Here is a 15,309-nt window from a genome sequence, read left to right as displayed (position 1 = left end):
CCTGAAAATGCCGCCAGAGTGAGTATGATAAATGAATAGGAATGCATGCTGGAAAGTTTATGTGTGGGCTTTAGTCTGCAGTTTGTGTGTGTTGTGTCAAAGGTAATCCATCCTGAAATATCTCTAATGAATTAAAGTGAATATGCATTTTGATTTATACCATGTCAGGGGGCAAGAGAACTGCACAGAGAAGAGCACATCAGAATAACTAATTGTTGTTTCTCTCCCTCTCATCCTCAGCAGGAGTCAATTCTTAACACAGAATATTTGATTTCAGGTTTTGCCTACAGGTAATATATGACAACATATCAGGAACACAAAATTAACTTCCTGAAAGCATTATTTTTGCATGTTATGTCCCCGCCCTAATGTTCTTGAGACAGTTGTTGTGTGTACTCCAACTGTACAGCAAACAAAGGAACAGGAAACGTTTAAAACAAACGCAAACACACACACATAAAACCGTGGTGTATACGAACATGTACAAGCATCCAAAATTACTTTAGTGGCACATATAATCCAGTCTAACAGCACTTGAGCCGTGACACACACATGCAGACAAACGCACACACACGCGCACAAACCCTGGTGTGGTGTAATAAATAACTGTTGTACTGCCTTATTAGCCCCAGTAGTTTTCCAGGCAAGAACAAATACCCCTGAACTGATTAACACATTCTAATTAACCTGAAACCCTGTGTGTATGAGTGTGTGTGTGTGTGTGTGTGTGTGTGTGTGTGTGTTGGTATGTGTGTGTTTCATGTGTGTTGTCAGTGAAAGAGAGAGTGAATTGCACTCATTCGCTGCGGCATTAAGAAAAGACGGCCTACACCCGTGAATCTTTCTGGATTGAAATTAAATAAAGAGAGGGGACAGAGAGTACGGAAAAAGACAGAGCGAGAAGAAAGACAGAGAATTACTGCAAGAAGAGTACTTTCTTCCCTTCATCGCTCTCACCAAAAGGCCAAGTGACAATTTGAACAAAATTACCCGGAGCCATTACCTCTCTCTGAACCTGACTGGTTGAAAAGAGACAGACATGTGTGTGCGTGTCTGTGTGTAAGGGAGAGCTGGAGTGAGGGAAAAAAAAAAAAAAAAGAGAGAGACTAGGACAGTGACTGAGAAAATGATGTATGAGAAAGAGGAAGGGGAAACAGAAAGATAATTCCTTTATTTACTGTATTCACAGTCATCTTCCTCGCCTGCACTCCTGTGGCGGTCATTGTGGCACAGCAGGTGTCAGATTAAAAAAAAGCACAGACAGAAAAATGATGGAGGGGCATTAGAGCCATAAAGCGGGTGGAAAGATGGGAGGGAAAATAGTGGAGGGTGATTTTTGACACTTAGGGTGTAATGACTAGAATAAACTAGCACTGCCCTTTAAAAGAGGAAAGATTGAATCATTAGAGGAGAGGACACAGTCAGCTCGCATTGTGTCTATAAATAATCAACTCACTGGTCTATTCGCTAACATTATTGTGCACATGCAGGAGCGGCAGCATGGAAGAATGTATATTTTACAAGGTGCCACAACTTTGTCAGTGCTTATTCTTTTTTAATAATATTTCCATTTCTAAAATTCAAAATTTGTGGTGTAAAATAGTGCTGCCAATTCTAAAGGCTCATACTGAAAAGCACCATGCCTGTTCATGACGATACTTACAGCAACATCGTCCCTGCCTCCAGGATCTTCACTGTGTGTGGGCAGGACTCTGTCTTACTACTTTGTCACTCAAACTATCCACAGTACCAAGCAATATAATCAGAACACTCTAAAAAATAATAATAGCAAATAAAAGATGTTTTAATAAAAAAAAGAAAAAAAAAAGATAAAGTTATTTCAAGCTGCCTTTAAATTTAAAGTTGACTGAATTTGAAAGATATCTTCTGAATCAAATCATAAAATGACCTTACTATATCAGCAGACATTCAGGAAATATGTCTGAAACATGTCTGTATTTTTTGGGGTTTTTTTTATTTGTGTCAACTTTATTTAAAGGTACATCTTTTACACATGTATGTTCTTCATTTCAATTTAATCATTTTTTTTAAATCTGAAAACTTTAGATTAGGGATGCACCGATGCATATTGTCGACATCAGTATCGGCTGTTATCGGCCCAGTTGACAGACATCGGCACATCGGCAAATAATGTGCCATGTCAGTAGTCAATGTTGATTTGTTGTTCCAAATTTATTTTATGCCGGCATCTGGTCCACCCAACTACTGCTTCAGAGAAGCTATGTCCTACGTCAATAATATTCATTTACAACTCTGTTTTTTGCACATTTACATTTACCTCCAGCAAGGTATGTTGTATTTCATCTTATTGTATTGTATATTAATTGTATTTTAATCTCATATTTAAGAATAGAAGTAATTCTAAGTTAAATCCTGGATGTATATATTCTCATTCTTAGTTTTTATAATTTTAGCGCTTATTTACTTTGTATTTAAGATTATATTGTGTTTATTTGCTAATATTGTGTGTTTGGATAACCTGCTGCTGTAACGCAACAATTTCCCAGTTTGGGATCAATAAAGTAATTCTATTCAATTCCATATATTATAAGAGGTTTTTTTTATTGGGCAGATGAAGTCACCTGTTGAACAAACCTTGACATGTTTTTATTGTCAAATATGAGAGAAATTGGTGGCACTGTGGGTGTGACACCAAAAGAAGTCATGAAACAAACATCAGGATCCAAATCAGCGAAACTGTTTTTCGGTATTGGCCCTGATTTTCCCAACCGGTGCATCTCTAGTTGATTAGATCACTTAAACAGAAGATATTAGGTTATCACAAAATTTGCACTCACTCATAGTTAATCAGTCAATATAAGTAAACATGCCTTTTAAAGTGTAAAATATAAAGGATAATCTAAATTGTAGAACTGCTTTTCCAATTAAAACTATATCTTTGATTGTAAAATAAGACTTAGTCTGGCAACCTTCAGAGCAAGCATGAACTGTAATAAAGAGAGTCCACAGCTGTTGTGGTTGAGGTCACACATATGCATGCTATCAAGTAATGGCACCAACAGATAAACACCCAAAAGCCCAGAGTCTGGTCAGGCCTACTGAGAAATTGACACCCAGTAATATTTCATATTGACAGCAACAGGAGTGGTAGCGTGCAGTGAAAACAGAGCTTAGATGTAAGCAGTGGAAGGTGGACTCGGAACAGCATGAGCTACATTCCCAAGCTTCAGCTTACAGTTCAAGCGGAAAAAAGTAAATAAAGGAAGTAAATTAGTGTTGGCAGCGTGTGTTTATTAATGACAGGGGCATAAAGATTTTATTGATGATAAACTGTGTTTCACTGGCTGCATGATAAAAGACAGAACAGTTGCAGATCATGTTTTAGTGGACAAAGTTTAAAGCTGCATTCAATGAGTACACATTTTTAAACTTGAAGGCCAATTATTAAACAAGAAGGTAGACTTTTTTTTGTTGCATTTTGTAGCAAATCTCTTTGTAATGTATTGTAAAATACAAGCTTACATTATCAGTACACTGCTGTTTTTGTATCACTGTCCTCCACTCTGCAGCCCCTCTTTTTCAAAAACAACTTTGTCTTCTACAACAACTACTCCAGCAGTCTCAGTAAGGTGGAACAAAAGGGCTGGCCACCTCTGAGAACCAATCACATTCCCCGAAAGATCTGAGCCTCGCAAGCAGGTTGCTCTATGGGGAATACAGTGTGTTTAAAAGAAGATGTTTGTCCAGTGAGCCGTCTCAAGGGAGGAGGGCTCACCGCTCAAGAGTCCAATCATGCATGTTTTTTTCTTAACCACTGAACTTCAGGGATTTACTGTGTCCAACTGCCTACAAGGAATATGACAGTGCAACACTATTATAAGGAATTAAAAAATGCATCTCTACGTTCTCTGTGTATCTACTAGCGAGTTGGAAAATTAAAATAGTGCAGAGGGTGTGTGCGTAAAGTAAGAACAATAAACAATCACCTTTAAGAAGTGCGATAAAAACAGATGGAGCAGGACAGGTGCAGGAATAAAAGAGCAGAATTGAGGGAGAACAGGAAGAGAGCATTCAGGGTTCTGCATTTACAGAGAGAGAGAGATAAAGGGGATGACCTGAAATATCTCCTACCTGCATCAGTTGTGAATGTGAAAAATCAGTGATAATGACAAATTGTGAAGAGATTGAGAAGCTTGTTCGGATAACTTTTAGTCTTTTTCAGCAATAGCTCCATTTTTTGTGACGCTTCAGTTTGTTGTTTCCTTTTCAGTCCATGAAACATTACCGTTCAGTTGACAACCAAAACTGCAATATTCATTGACTATTTAACAGAATAAAGACTTTGGCTTTTCGAGGTAATTTGGTCGCTATCATGTACATCATCACCTGGTTATGAGCTTCACATACACATCACATATCTTCACTCACAACAAAGACTACTCCCTTTCATGCATGCCCTCAGGGTGTATGTTTTTCTGTGTAAATCGTGCATAGAGAATTGTTTCCAACTGGATGTGTCTGATGGCCTCAGGGTCTTACCATCGCACCAGTGTCCTCATTCAGGGAGGAATCGGTCTCTGCGGGCTGAGGGCCGAGGGCTGACTCACTGCTGCTCCTCACCAACAGAGGGGTGTCTGTAGAAAACACAGAAACACACACACATACATCTGTGAGTGCAGGTAGCTTTGAGCACTTTTTCTAGTTAAGCATAGGCAGAGATGTGCATGTGTTATATATATAAATATATATCATATATCTGATGGACAGCTACAGACAATGTTTGGAGTCATGGTTGAAATTAAAACAAGTTCATTTTAAAGGAACTGATGACATACCACCACATTTCCAGCATTTATAATAGCAGAGAAATAATCTAGCCAAATCTAGCTCTCTTTTATTCCTAGTCTCCTGAAGACAAAGATCAATCCTCGTTGTCTGACCAATAAGACAAACTGTGACTCCTTCCTGTTAACAAGGTAAAGCATATAACAGCGACAGGGAAGGATGGGAATGGAAAATAGAATGGTGGAAATTTATCAATTCTGCCTCTGCATTGTTTCAGGAAAAAAAGCAAATTTCTCTTACACATGCACAGTGTGTCAACACAGAGACACCCACACACACACACACAGCAGCCTATTTTGAGAGAGTCACAGTTCAGCAAAACTCATGTCTAATAATAATCTTTTCGATGACAAGATGCAGACCTTGAGCTCTATTTGCAACGCTACAAAGAGGAGTGAGAGTGTGTTTCCATGCAGGTGTCAAAGAACAATGAGAAAGACAGAGAGAGGGAAAATGAACTCTTTTATATTATTAAAGTTTAAAAATGAAATGCCACTTTGTCATAGCAATTTGAATGAGGCGTCGGTCCAAGTCACAGTATACTTACAGACCCAAACAAAAATCACAAAGATATTTAGAGTAATAACCTAAAATCCGGCTTGTGCTTTAAAGCGTTAGAAAATGTGTAAATACTCTCTGTAGGATCCATGTCTTGCGATATTTTTTGTGCTAAGGTTTAGATGACTTGATTATTTCTTTAGCTTTTGGGGGATTTCTGTTGGATCATACTTGAGTTTTCTGATGATGTAATAGTAGTGCTTACAGAAAAGTATGCTATAGATAGATCCAAATCTATGACAAATATGACGCCTCTCTATTTGAGCTTGTTATAATGAAAGATACAAAAAGTGATATTGGTGCTAAGAGTACATTAAGTAGGGGATGAAAGCCAGAAAAGTAGAAACTACAACACAGAGAGCATAACAGTAAGACTATCGGTGAGCCAGTTCAGGCCTGATTGTGGCCTTTCACAGATAAAGGGTATATGTGATCAAAAAAGGACCTGAAATGTTCATCATGTGAAAAAACCCAAGGATTTAAAGGGTTCTTCTTTTGCTCATTAAAACTCATCAGACAGCACATCCCCAGACATTTTAAGTGTGTGTTTGACATGTTTTGAATACATAATATGATAGTGTAAAAAAAATAATTCCTAAATGTTGGGGTTGAAGTATGCGCCCCCTTCCATGTGTTCACTTGGTCCCATATGAGATCATCTGAGAGTCTGTTGCATTAGTAGTTAATGTACAAGCTGTTCCTTTAATATCCCTTCAGTGAACCCACTGGTGTTCATGAGTCCAAGTGGCCAATCAGGGGCTGGTTTGCAAGATCTCTGTGTGCATGTAGGTAACATATGATAGTGTCTCCCTCTTCACGTTTCACCAGCCCACTGCATAAAATCACCATTTAACCGAAGCTGATGGATGAAGCACACGACTCTACGGCCTGCGCTGCTGATGGAGCTTGAAGGAATACTGAAATGGTTTGAAAAGTCAACACCACTGAAAGCTATTCAAATAAATAACATGTATTACTTAAGGTTATCATTATGATCTGTGTGGTACTCTGCCGCGCCCCAACTCCACCATCCCAGTCCAAAGACCCCATCAATCCATATGTGCTTTAAGAACATTGTCATGTTAGCCTCTATAGTTCTGCTGGGAATACAATGGGAAAGGCGGTGTGGGTGGAGGGAACCTCTTTATGAGAAGAGACTACTCAGAAGACCTGCCAAATGATATTTGTAGGGTCAAATATTGATTGTCACAAAATGGACCCTCGGTGCTCTTAAGGCCGGCTGGGGGGGGGGTATGGATTACATCAAACCTCTAATCAATTCATCTCCTCAAAGAAAGGCAATGAAAGGGGGGTAAATGGATAGAGGACAAAAGACATAAAAGTGAGGGACAGATAAAAGAGATGGATTGAGGAATTGTGGAAGAAAAGGGGTAAGGAAAATGTATGAATAAGACCAGTTGAAGTACAAATATGTAAGTATTTGCTTGGTATTCCCAAGCAGGCCTCTTAGACAAGTGACCAGACATTGGTGGAAAGTTCCTTTATATGAGGTGAAAGGATTTGTATACTTTCAATGACAAATTAAGATGGAGACCAATGGCTACCTGGGGACTACTATTCTGTCTGGTAGATTTTCCGGGATCAATATTTTTTATATCAGATTGCTTTAGCAGAATGCAATATCATTTTGCATCAAGTAGTAAACCCACTATCCTCTGTTTTCCTCCACTAATAGCACTATATAGTGCTACACCGTAAATGCCAATGTAGTATTGATAGCATTATATGAGACTTGACATTGTCTTGTATAGTTGTTATTGTAAAATCAGTAACAAGCCTGCATGCTTCATTAGAAGATTCAAAGGATGCAATTCAGTTCTGTTGCACATTTTAGTCTTGAATGTTAAATGAACAAAAGCCTCATTTGTCCATGATTTTCTCAAAATATCACTGACTTAAGAATACATAAATACTACTATGTTGTAGTATAAAAGGGTGTTTGAAATCAAAAGTGTTACAAATAACCTGCTCAAATTCTCCTTTAGAGTCCCAGTGAGCCTGAAACTGTTGCAGCATTACAGAAAACAGCCATCATCATTGTATTAGACACCCCTACTTTTCATCCTGAGACATGTCAAAGGGCGTTTTCACCCCTATAGCTCATTTGTCTCGAATTTCGATTCATATGATGCAATCTTCATGGATGCATTTTTCTAATGTCGTTCTTGTGTTGTGTAAAGCTGGCCAGAGCACCGACTAGCGCAAGACTGTTCTTATGACATTACATCACAGCCTCCTTTTCTCACTGCGCAAGTAATCAAATAATATGTGTACTAGTTGCACTTTGCATTGTTGGAGAGCTCCAAGATGCTAGTTAAGTAGTTAACCCAACAAAAAAATAATTAAATAGTGTTGTAACAACATTTTTATTTTTACGGCAATCACAGATACGTTTGGCTTAGCCTGGCTCTTTAAACTATAACACCTATGAGTACGAGATCAGATTGGCGAAAGTGGAGATTCTAGTGATGAGAGGGACAGATTGCCTTGGTAACACAAGCTGAACAAAATTCTTGGAACTAAAAGAGTTGTTGAACCAGTAGATATTGTCGAGTCCCGTGACACTGTGCTGATGTTGAATTGGATGGAGACAGTGAGTAACGTTAGCCTATCGTTATTTTTATGATGAGTATCAGTTGTAATCCAAATTGCGTAGTAGTCATACTACTTCTACTACTACTTCTACAACTAGGCTGCTGCTGCTGCTGCTCCTGCTTATAGAACTACTATTTAAGTGTGAAGTGAGAATTGTTTGTTTTTTTTCTGCAGAGGAGTACAATTCCTGTGTTGTATGTGTATGTATATGTCCAAACAAACCAGGCAAAGGAGGGAAACACACCCAGTCAACATCACAGAACAAGGTAAAAAAAAAAAAAAACTATTTCTGACTGTCTAAATTACACAGCCAGACCTGTGATTATGTATACTACGTCATTGTAATACACAACTTTACATCCCCTGTATTACGCAAAGGTGACTTAAGTAAGTGTACCGCTTACACACTACGATACTCAGTTATGAAGCCTTTCAGTTCAGCACTATAATTGTTCATTTTGAGCATCTTCAACTACTTCCTTTAGATAAGAAAAGAACTTGGCAGAAGAGAGATAGAGGCTGTATGAAAAAAGAAAGTAATAGTCAAAAGAGTGTAAAAAAAAGAAGTTTAAACTATGAAGACAATCTGAAAAGAAAGGAGAGTAACACAAAGCAAAGTGGTGTGAGAAAAAAAGAAAGACAATAGAGGATTTCATAAGACAAAAAAGGACAATGAGAAGCAGAAACAATGAGCAAGAGACAAAGAGAAAGAGACTTGACACAAGTTAAGAGAGAAAAAATAATAATAAGAGTGAATGTAAAACATTAAAAAGAGTGATAGCGACCTCAGCCTGGCCTTCTCACTCTGACAGAGATAGTCTCCAGAGCTCCTCCAGTACCTCTAATCTACCATGACAGTCACACATTACTTCTTATCCCTAGCGACGGGCGACCATACTGAAGGAGACTAAACTTCCTGTCTTAACAGTGTCTGGATCATACAGCCCATGAGGCACTATCACAACCTTAGAAGATCTAACAGGCTGAAATGTCAATTCTGTTATTGTATAATCCACAGAAGCCAAAACCATTGTGATTTTTACTGTGACGTATACAGAATGGGAAATTGGGTTTAAGAAACGGAGATACGAAAGGATGTATTACATACCCTCTGAAAATAACTCTGTGAGTCATGACTGTCTACAATGAGTGTGACACCCGAGTCCCGCTGTCTGTGATGCTTTCTGAGTTTTACGTGTTCTATCTTCAGTTTGTTTACATCGCCGGGACGGCCGGCCAGCTCATCCCCTCGCGTTTAAAAGTTGTTTAACTGAGGGACTAGAGAAGAGAAGAATAACATACATGTACTCACTGCTTAATTGAATGTCTCGTAAGCGTTTCTAGGTCACGGTCATTTCAGGTAAATTTACATGCAGTGTGAAGATACGAGCATAATAAAGATCGCTAGCATTAGCATGCTAACACAACAATGCAGCGCGAGTTGTTTTGGTTTCATGCTGGTGCTAAAGGGCGACATCGGCTGGATCAAAAAAAAAAATCACATATTCTGCCTTTAATGCAACATGGAATTCCCTGAATTTAGCACACTGTGAATCTTCAAGCACAATAGAGTGTACAGGAATAAATCACGCTTTCACTGCAACTCACAGTAGATTGTTTAGCATCGTAACACTTCCTTTGACAAATTAATGACATTTAGAAAACAACATACTGTGTTTAAATGTCAAGTATTCAGCAGGACAGACTATGCAACGACGCAGAGTCTACAATTCATACCTAAAGGAAATGGAATACATGATTATCCGACAGCGGGAGGTAACTGGGAGTAATGCATAGGCGTTGGCAGACTGTTCATACACACAATCCATCATCCACATGGTTTGTTTTGTTAAGACAAAATTAAATCTGGACAAACTGTGGCAGCTCTTAGCATTCTGACACTCAAATATACAGTAGAGCTCGACCAGACGAGCACTAGACTTGAGAAAAGACAGACACAGATGAGTGAAGGACGGGAAAGGGAAACCAGGAAAGAAAGAGAGAATGACTGAGAGGTAAAGAGATGGGGGGGGGGGGGCAAAGAGGAAAAAAGGTCATTCAGACAGGATTTTTTCAGGTAACAGTAAGCAGATGCTAGAGAACACTAAAGTTTACAGCCTGACATTATACATGCACTTCCTGTGTTTTCTCCTGCTATGATTCTCTTTCATCCCCTTATCCTTCTGTATCTCAGACAGTGCTGCCAACATTTCAGCTGTCCACATCTTGTTCCTATCACTTCTTCACTGCTATCCTTCACCCACTTCAACCAGCGAGTCAAATGTCAGCCCCATTGTACCTGCTTCTCGTTTAAAGCTAGTTGTACCATTGACACTTTTATGCACTGCCTGAGAGCTAACAAAAACAGTAAAAACAGGTGTTCCTAGAGGCACTTGTTTTTTTGTAAGGTCAGAGGAGTCATTAAAAAAAACATGTTTCAATAAAACTTAAGACATCTGAAAGTAGAGACATCTGGCACAACTCTTATGAGCCGTGTAAGAAAGGGAACAAAGTCAGGAGAGGTAAAACCTTTAGCAACAAGTTGAGTAAAAAAAGAACAACTTTATTCTCCTTTAAAGTACAACTTAATTTGGAGTTATGACCTCTTCATAACAGAGTCAAAGCGTAGTAAACGCTCAATGAAGTACTGGAGAATTTGGAGTTTGGAGAGGCAACAGGGTCGGGCACAGAACAGTTTTGCTTGCCAGAGTTAAGAAAGTCTGTCTTGCCTTTATGGACGTATTACTTAAGACCAATTAAGTTGTTTGGTGATGCAATTCACGATGACAGAACCTACTATATCTGATAAAGCACACTGCTCTTTTTCTAAAGAGAAGAATAAAGGTTGTTGCACAAGTTAGCTGTCAAATGAATTCATGATTTAACAATTTGTAAAACTTTCAGAACATTCTCAAGTTAATCTCCTGTAAATAGATAATCAAATATCCCTCACTTTAAACTAAGTGCAACCATTTTCTAAACCTTCAAATATCCTATAATTGTATTTGGGGAGTGGGCTTGTTAAGAAGGATTTAAAATGTCACATGGCAAGGTTGGGGCAGGTAACGACCCATGTAGCTCTGAGGGTTTCACAGGGAACCAACATGTATTTGCTTAGGCCTGTACCCGACTAAGGATTTACAAGATTTAGCCTTTTCTACACACATGGATATACTGCTTTCATCAACACCTCTGGGTGATATCTTCATGCACGCACTAAAGAGATTGATTTAAAGAATGAGTGGTTTTCAGAACTGCATTAAAAGTATTAATATGGTGATATTCATAACAAGATAGACTATGAGTCATTCATTATTTGGAGAAAAGAAACACATTAGTGTAAACACCCCCATATAGCTATAGGGAATTATCCTTGTGCTCAACTATGAGACTGGCAGTCGACTGAGGCTCTGATTAACAGGGGTCACCCCTATTCTATACATTTAGATATAGTAAGTACTTCCCCTTTCTTGAAAATGCAAATCTAGAAGTGTGACTTCAGCACCTGTCCTGCACACAGTGTTGACACAATTTGACTCATTCAAATAAAGGAAAAGGTAACTTACTGGACTTGAGGGCTGAGGAGTTGACTTCAATCTCTCCTCCTGCGATTGGCTGGAAGACAGAGAGCTCTGGTTGGTAGAGGTCAGGGCTGGGGGTGAGATTTGTGTTAGCCACACCCCTCTGCTGGGCTTCCTGCTCCTCATACACCGCCATCAGCTACAGAAAAAAAACAAAGACACAATACAGCTTATTATTTTGTTAATTTTTGATAATTTCTTCCTTTCTTTTCCTTCATTATGTTCACTTAACACAGTTTTTTTTTTTGAATGGATAAATGAAAGACTTCATTTCGAACCAAAAATTGAAATAAGGTCAAAAGGAGCACATAGAAGGAAAATGTATTCATCCATTCCCCATCCTCACCTTTCTTCTATTAGTTCATATATTATTCCATTTCCAACAAATGATTTGATCCGAGTGAAGCAGCAGGAACTCTATTCCAATAAATCATACTTCTCTCGCAGACACTGAAACTTTCTCTTTGCTTATTTCTTCTCTCTAAGCCACTTCAATTCTCTTCATTTGCTGCTACTCACTTAGATAATAAAGAGAAATGCAACACTAAAGAGGCAACATTTATGATGAAGAATGTAAGAAGCTATCGATTGAAGATTCCCATAACAAACACTGACAAGTCTTACTTGCAAAATGATCAAACATCAGTCATTTTTTTTAAATTCTCCCCCAAAAAAAAAAAAAAAAAGATTGTGTAATTGTGTTTAAGCAAAGAGCTTAAAATCAACTAAAAGACAATCCTGTGTGAACCATTTCCCAGACGAGGCATTTCAGAAGTTCAGTGTCATTGACAAAGACCGCAACAAGTGGTCACATTTCTTCAACAAACAGAAAAAAAGGCAAACAAACTGTTCTTCTTTTGGACCTTAAAGGTTCTGTTTTACCTTGTGGATGAGGACACTATAGAGGATGTCCAAGGAGCCCAGCATTCCTGCAACAGAGTGTGTGTCTACTGCTGAACAACTGCCTCCATCGGTATGGCCTTTACATGTGCAACAACCTGCTAGTGCTAACTGTGTTATAGTTGAATCCCTGTCTATTGAGTATTGCACTGAGTCTGCATGTAGTTTAGACTAACATGACATAGAGCTTGTCAACACAGTGTTCTAGGGGCCTCCATGTAAAAGCTGAATGGACCTGTGTGAGTGTGTAGGTGTGTGTGTGTGTGTATCATTATGTATGTGTGTTTCATGTGCATGGTGGCCAGGAGTAAAGAAAGGGGACTTTACCAGTAAAGCCAGAGGCTTCCTGTTACACTGGAACCAACAACTTCCAGTACGCATAAAACTGCTCCAAACAGGCGCAAACCAGATTATAGTTCCATACTTTCAAATGCTCCAGTACATTCAAATCATGTTATTTCTATTATCTAATATTGTTAAAATATTGGTGATGTATACAAGGCCTCTAGTAAAACTAGACAACGTTCAGGCTAATAAAGCCTTTGAATTGAATTGAATAACGTGCACACCAGAGCACAAGTAAATGTGGTGTTCTGGTTGTCTCTTGTGCACAAAAAAGTAAAACAGCAACATTATTTGAATGTATTTCTAAAATGCAAAAAAAAAACCATTGCTTTAACAGGGAATTACAGCAGGTGTTTTTTTCATATTTCAGATTTATAATTTGAGGAGATTTTGACTGGGAGTTCCGTCAATGGTTTTGGTCAATTATTAAACAAAGAACACTAGAAAAGTGCTTGTTGTCTATTTTTTTTTTTATCATCTTTAAGTAAAGCAAGAAAAATATATCTGGCACTAGTGTCAGGACGACTTAAAATTGAGACAAACATGTAAAAAAATACGTAAATCTAAATGTAAGGGAGTGTAGAACAAGACTTCTAGATGGCTAAACATACACATTATGGGGGGGCAGAGATTCTTAAAAAAAAAGAACATCTGAAAAACTTACAAGAACAAAAATGGGAAGACAAATTCAACATAGCTTTGCTGAGTCTTTAAAAAAAAATCGGAGGTGGAGAAAAAGGAAAGACAGCAAGATGATAGGGGGAGGACTTAGCCTCTGTTCTTTTCGACAGGAGACTCAAAGACCTGTCAAACAAAATGACACCGCAGTCTGAGCATGAGAGGGAGAGAGGGGTGAGCGAGACAGAGGTGAGACAGCTCAAAGAAAAAGCAAAGAAATGGCCATTGAGAGCGTGAGAGAGGGAATAATCATGATAATAATGAGAGGAGTTTGAAAGATTGCTGTACAGAAAAAAATCCTCTTTAAGATGTCAGAGAACGAACCAAAAGCAAACCTGAAACCTAGGATTGTCTAAAAGTGTCACTGTGTCAAGTGCCTCTGCAATGTGTCCATTTTCAGCAGAAATCACTCTGTTTCTCCTCAACCAACTCCCCTAGTATCTTTTCATGGCTCAAAAACCATTGCCATACTGAAAGCACTTGAGACAAATAAATGTACAATTGACACAAATGTTTTTCAGTCTGTAAATTATAGTTGTTTTTTTTTTACTTTTTGCAATTGAGCACTAAGACTGCTGTGCAACTTCTTCATGCTATTCTACTTCTCGTCAGCTTTCCTGACAACAACTGTGACTGCGAGATAAAGACAGTAATAAACATGTGATTTTGTCTGGGTTTTTATTTTCAAGTTGCAGCTTACTGTCAAAACACAAATTGTACTTTGATCGCGTTTCTGACAACCTCATGTAGAAATGCCTTTATCCATCTGTGAGCCGTGAGCTGAAAAATGGATCAGAGTAAGAAATAAAGCTTGTTTTTTTATTTCTTCATTTGGGTTTGGGAAGAATTACAAATCAAAGACTGACTATGGCACAAACAATATGAGTTAGTGTTGAGTTGGGATTATTTTCCAAACAAAAACAGGAAAAAAAGTTCTCAGATCAGGCTCAGCCCATAAAGGTAATGATGTAGCTATTTGAATGTCTATCTTAAGTCTCAAATCCCTTTGAATTCCTTCTATATTCATCATTAATTTGTGGTCTAGTGTTTACACAGGTTAGCAAAGGTGAGTATCTCTTACTGTAGGTAGGTTTGAGTCATTCAAAGGTCTTACCCAAAAACCTGAATCAAAACCTCTAAATCAGGGGTGTCCAAAGTGCGGCCCGAGGGCCATTTGTGGCCCTTGAGGGGATTTTTTGCGGCCCTTGACTTCAAATGAAGAATCAGAAGATTCTGGCCCGAGGCCTTGATTAAGATTGGCACATTATCTTATTTTCCTTTTTCACGTTAACAAGGGCTGAACAATATTCCTAAAGTAGAAAATGTTCAGTAACATGTATGTTGTTGTTTTTTTTAAATCTACAGCTTTTACTATTTTCCACATTTTTTTGTAAACTATGAAAAAAAACGTATGCAAAGTTTTTGCAAACAAGCGGACTGTTGTTTAACCATTTAATGACCTGAGCTAAATGCAGAAAGCCTTTCCCAAAAAAATGAACCACGTTACATAAAAAAAAACAAATAAAGTAGAACGAAGGAATCAAAATATTTGATTTCCTTTTTTTAAAGGGTTTCTTTAGCGAGCCTTTTGATTCTGATCTACAAAGCCTTAATATTTTTTCAACTATATTTTAAAAAACAAAACCTGTGGCCCACGAGCGATTCTAACACGACAATTTTGGCCCGCAAGAAAAAAAGTTTGGACACCACTGCTCTAAATCAATAAAGCATGGCTTTTTTTTTTTAGTGTAGTTAGTAAGTTCAATCTCTAAAAGGTGTGTATAATTAAATTGTTGAATTTGGA

The 15,309-nt window shown here is 38.2% G+C and overlaps 1 protein-coding gene across 2 annotated transcripts in view; it reads right to left on the bottom strand.

Moving 5' to 3' along the window:
- The window catches only part of pard3bb (par-3 family cell polarity regulator beta b), a 217,342-nt gene that overhangs the window by 164,548 nt on the left and 37,485 nt on the right, over positions 1-15,309 (bottom strand). For both annotated transcript variants that reach the window (XM_065961879.1, XM_065961878.1), the window contains exons 3-4: positions 11,568-11,721; positions 4,522-4,616 (exon numbers count right to left, since the gene is read on the bottom strand). In XM_065961879.1, the coding sequence (XP_065817951.1) occupies positions 4,522-4,616; positions 11,568-11,721 (249 nt within the window). The remainder of the gene's footprint in view (positions 1-4,521; positions 4,617-11,567; positions 11,722-15,309) is intronic.

Source organism: Labrus bergylta, chromosome 13, assembly GCF_963930695.1.
Source record: "Labrus bergylta chromosome 13, fLabBer1.1, whole genome shotgun sequence".
Classification (NCBI taxonomy): domain Eukaryota; kingdom Metazoa; phylum Chordata; class Actinopteri; order Labriformes; family Labridae; genus Labrus; species Labrus bergylta.
Note: the sequence above shows the minus strand (reverse complement) of the source record. Positions and strands in the feature narration are given on the sequence as shown.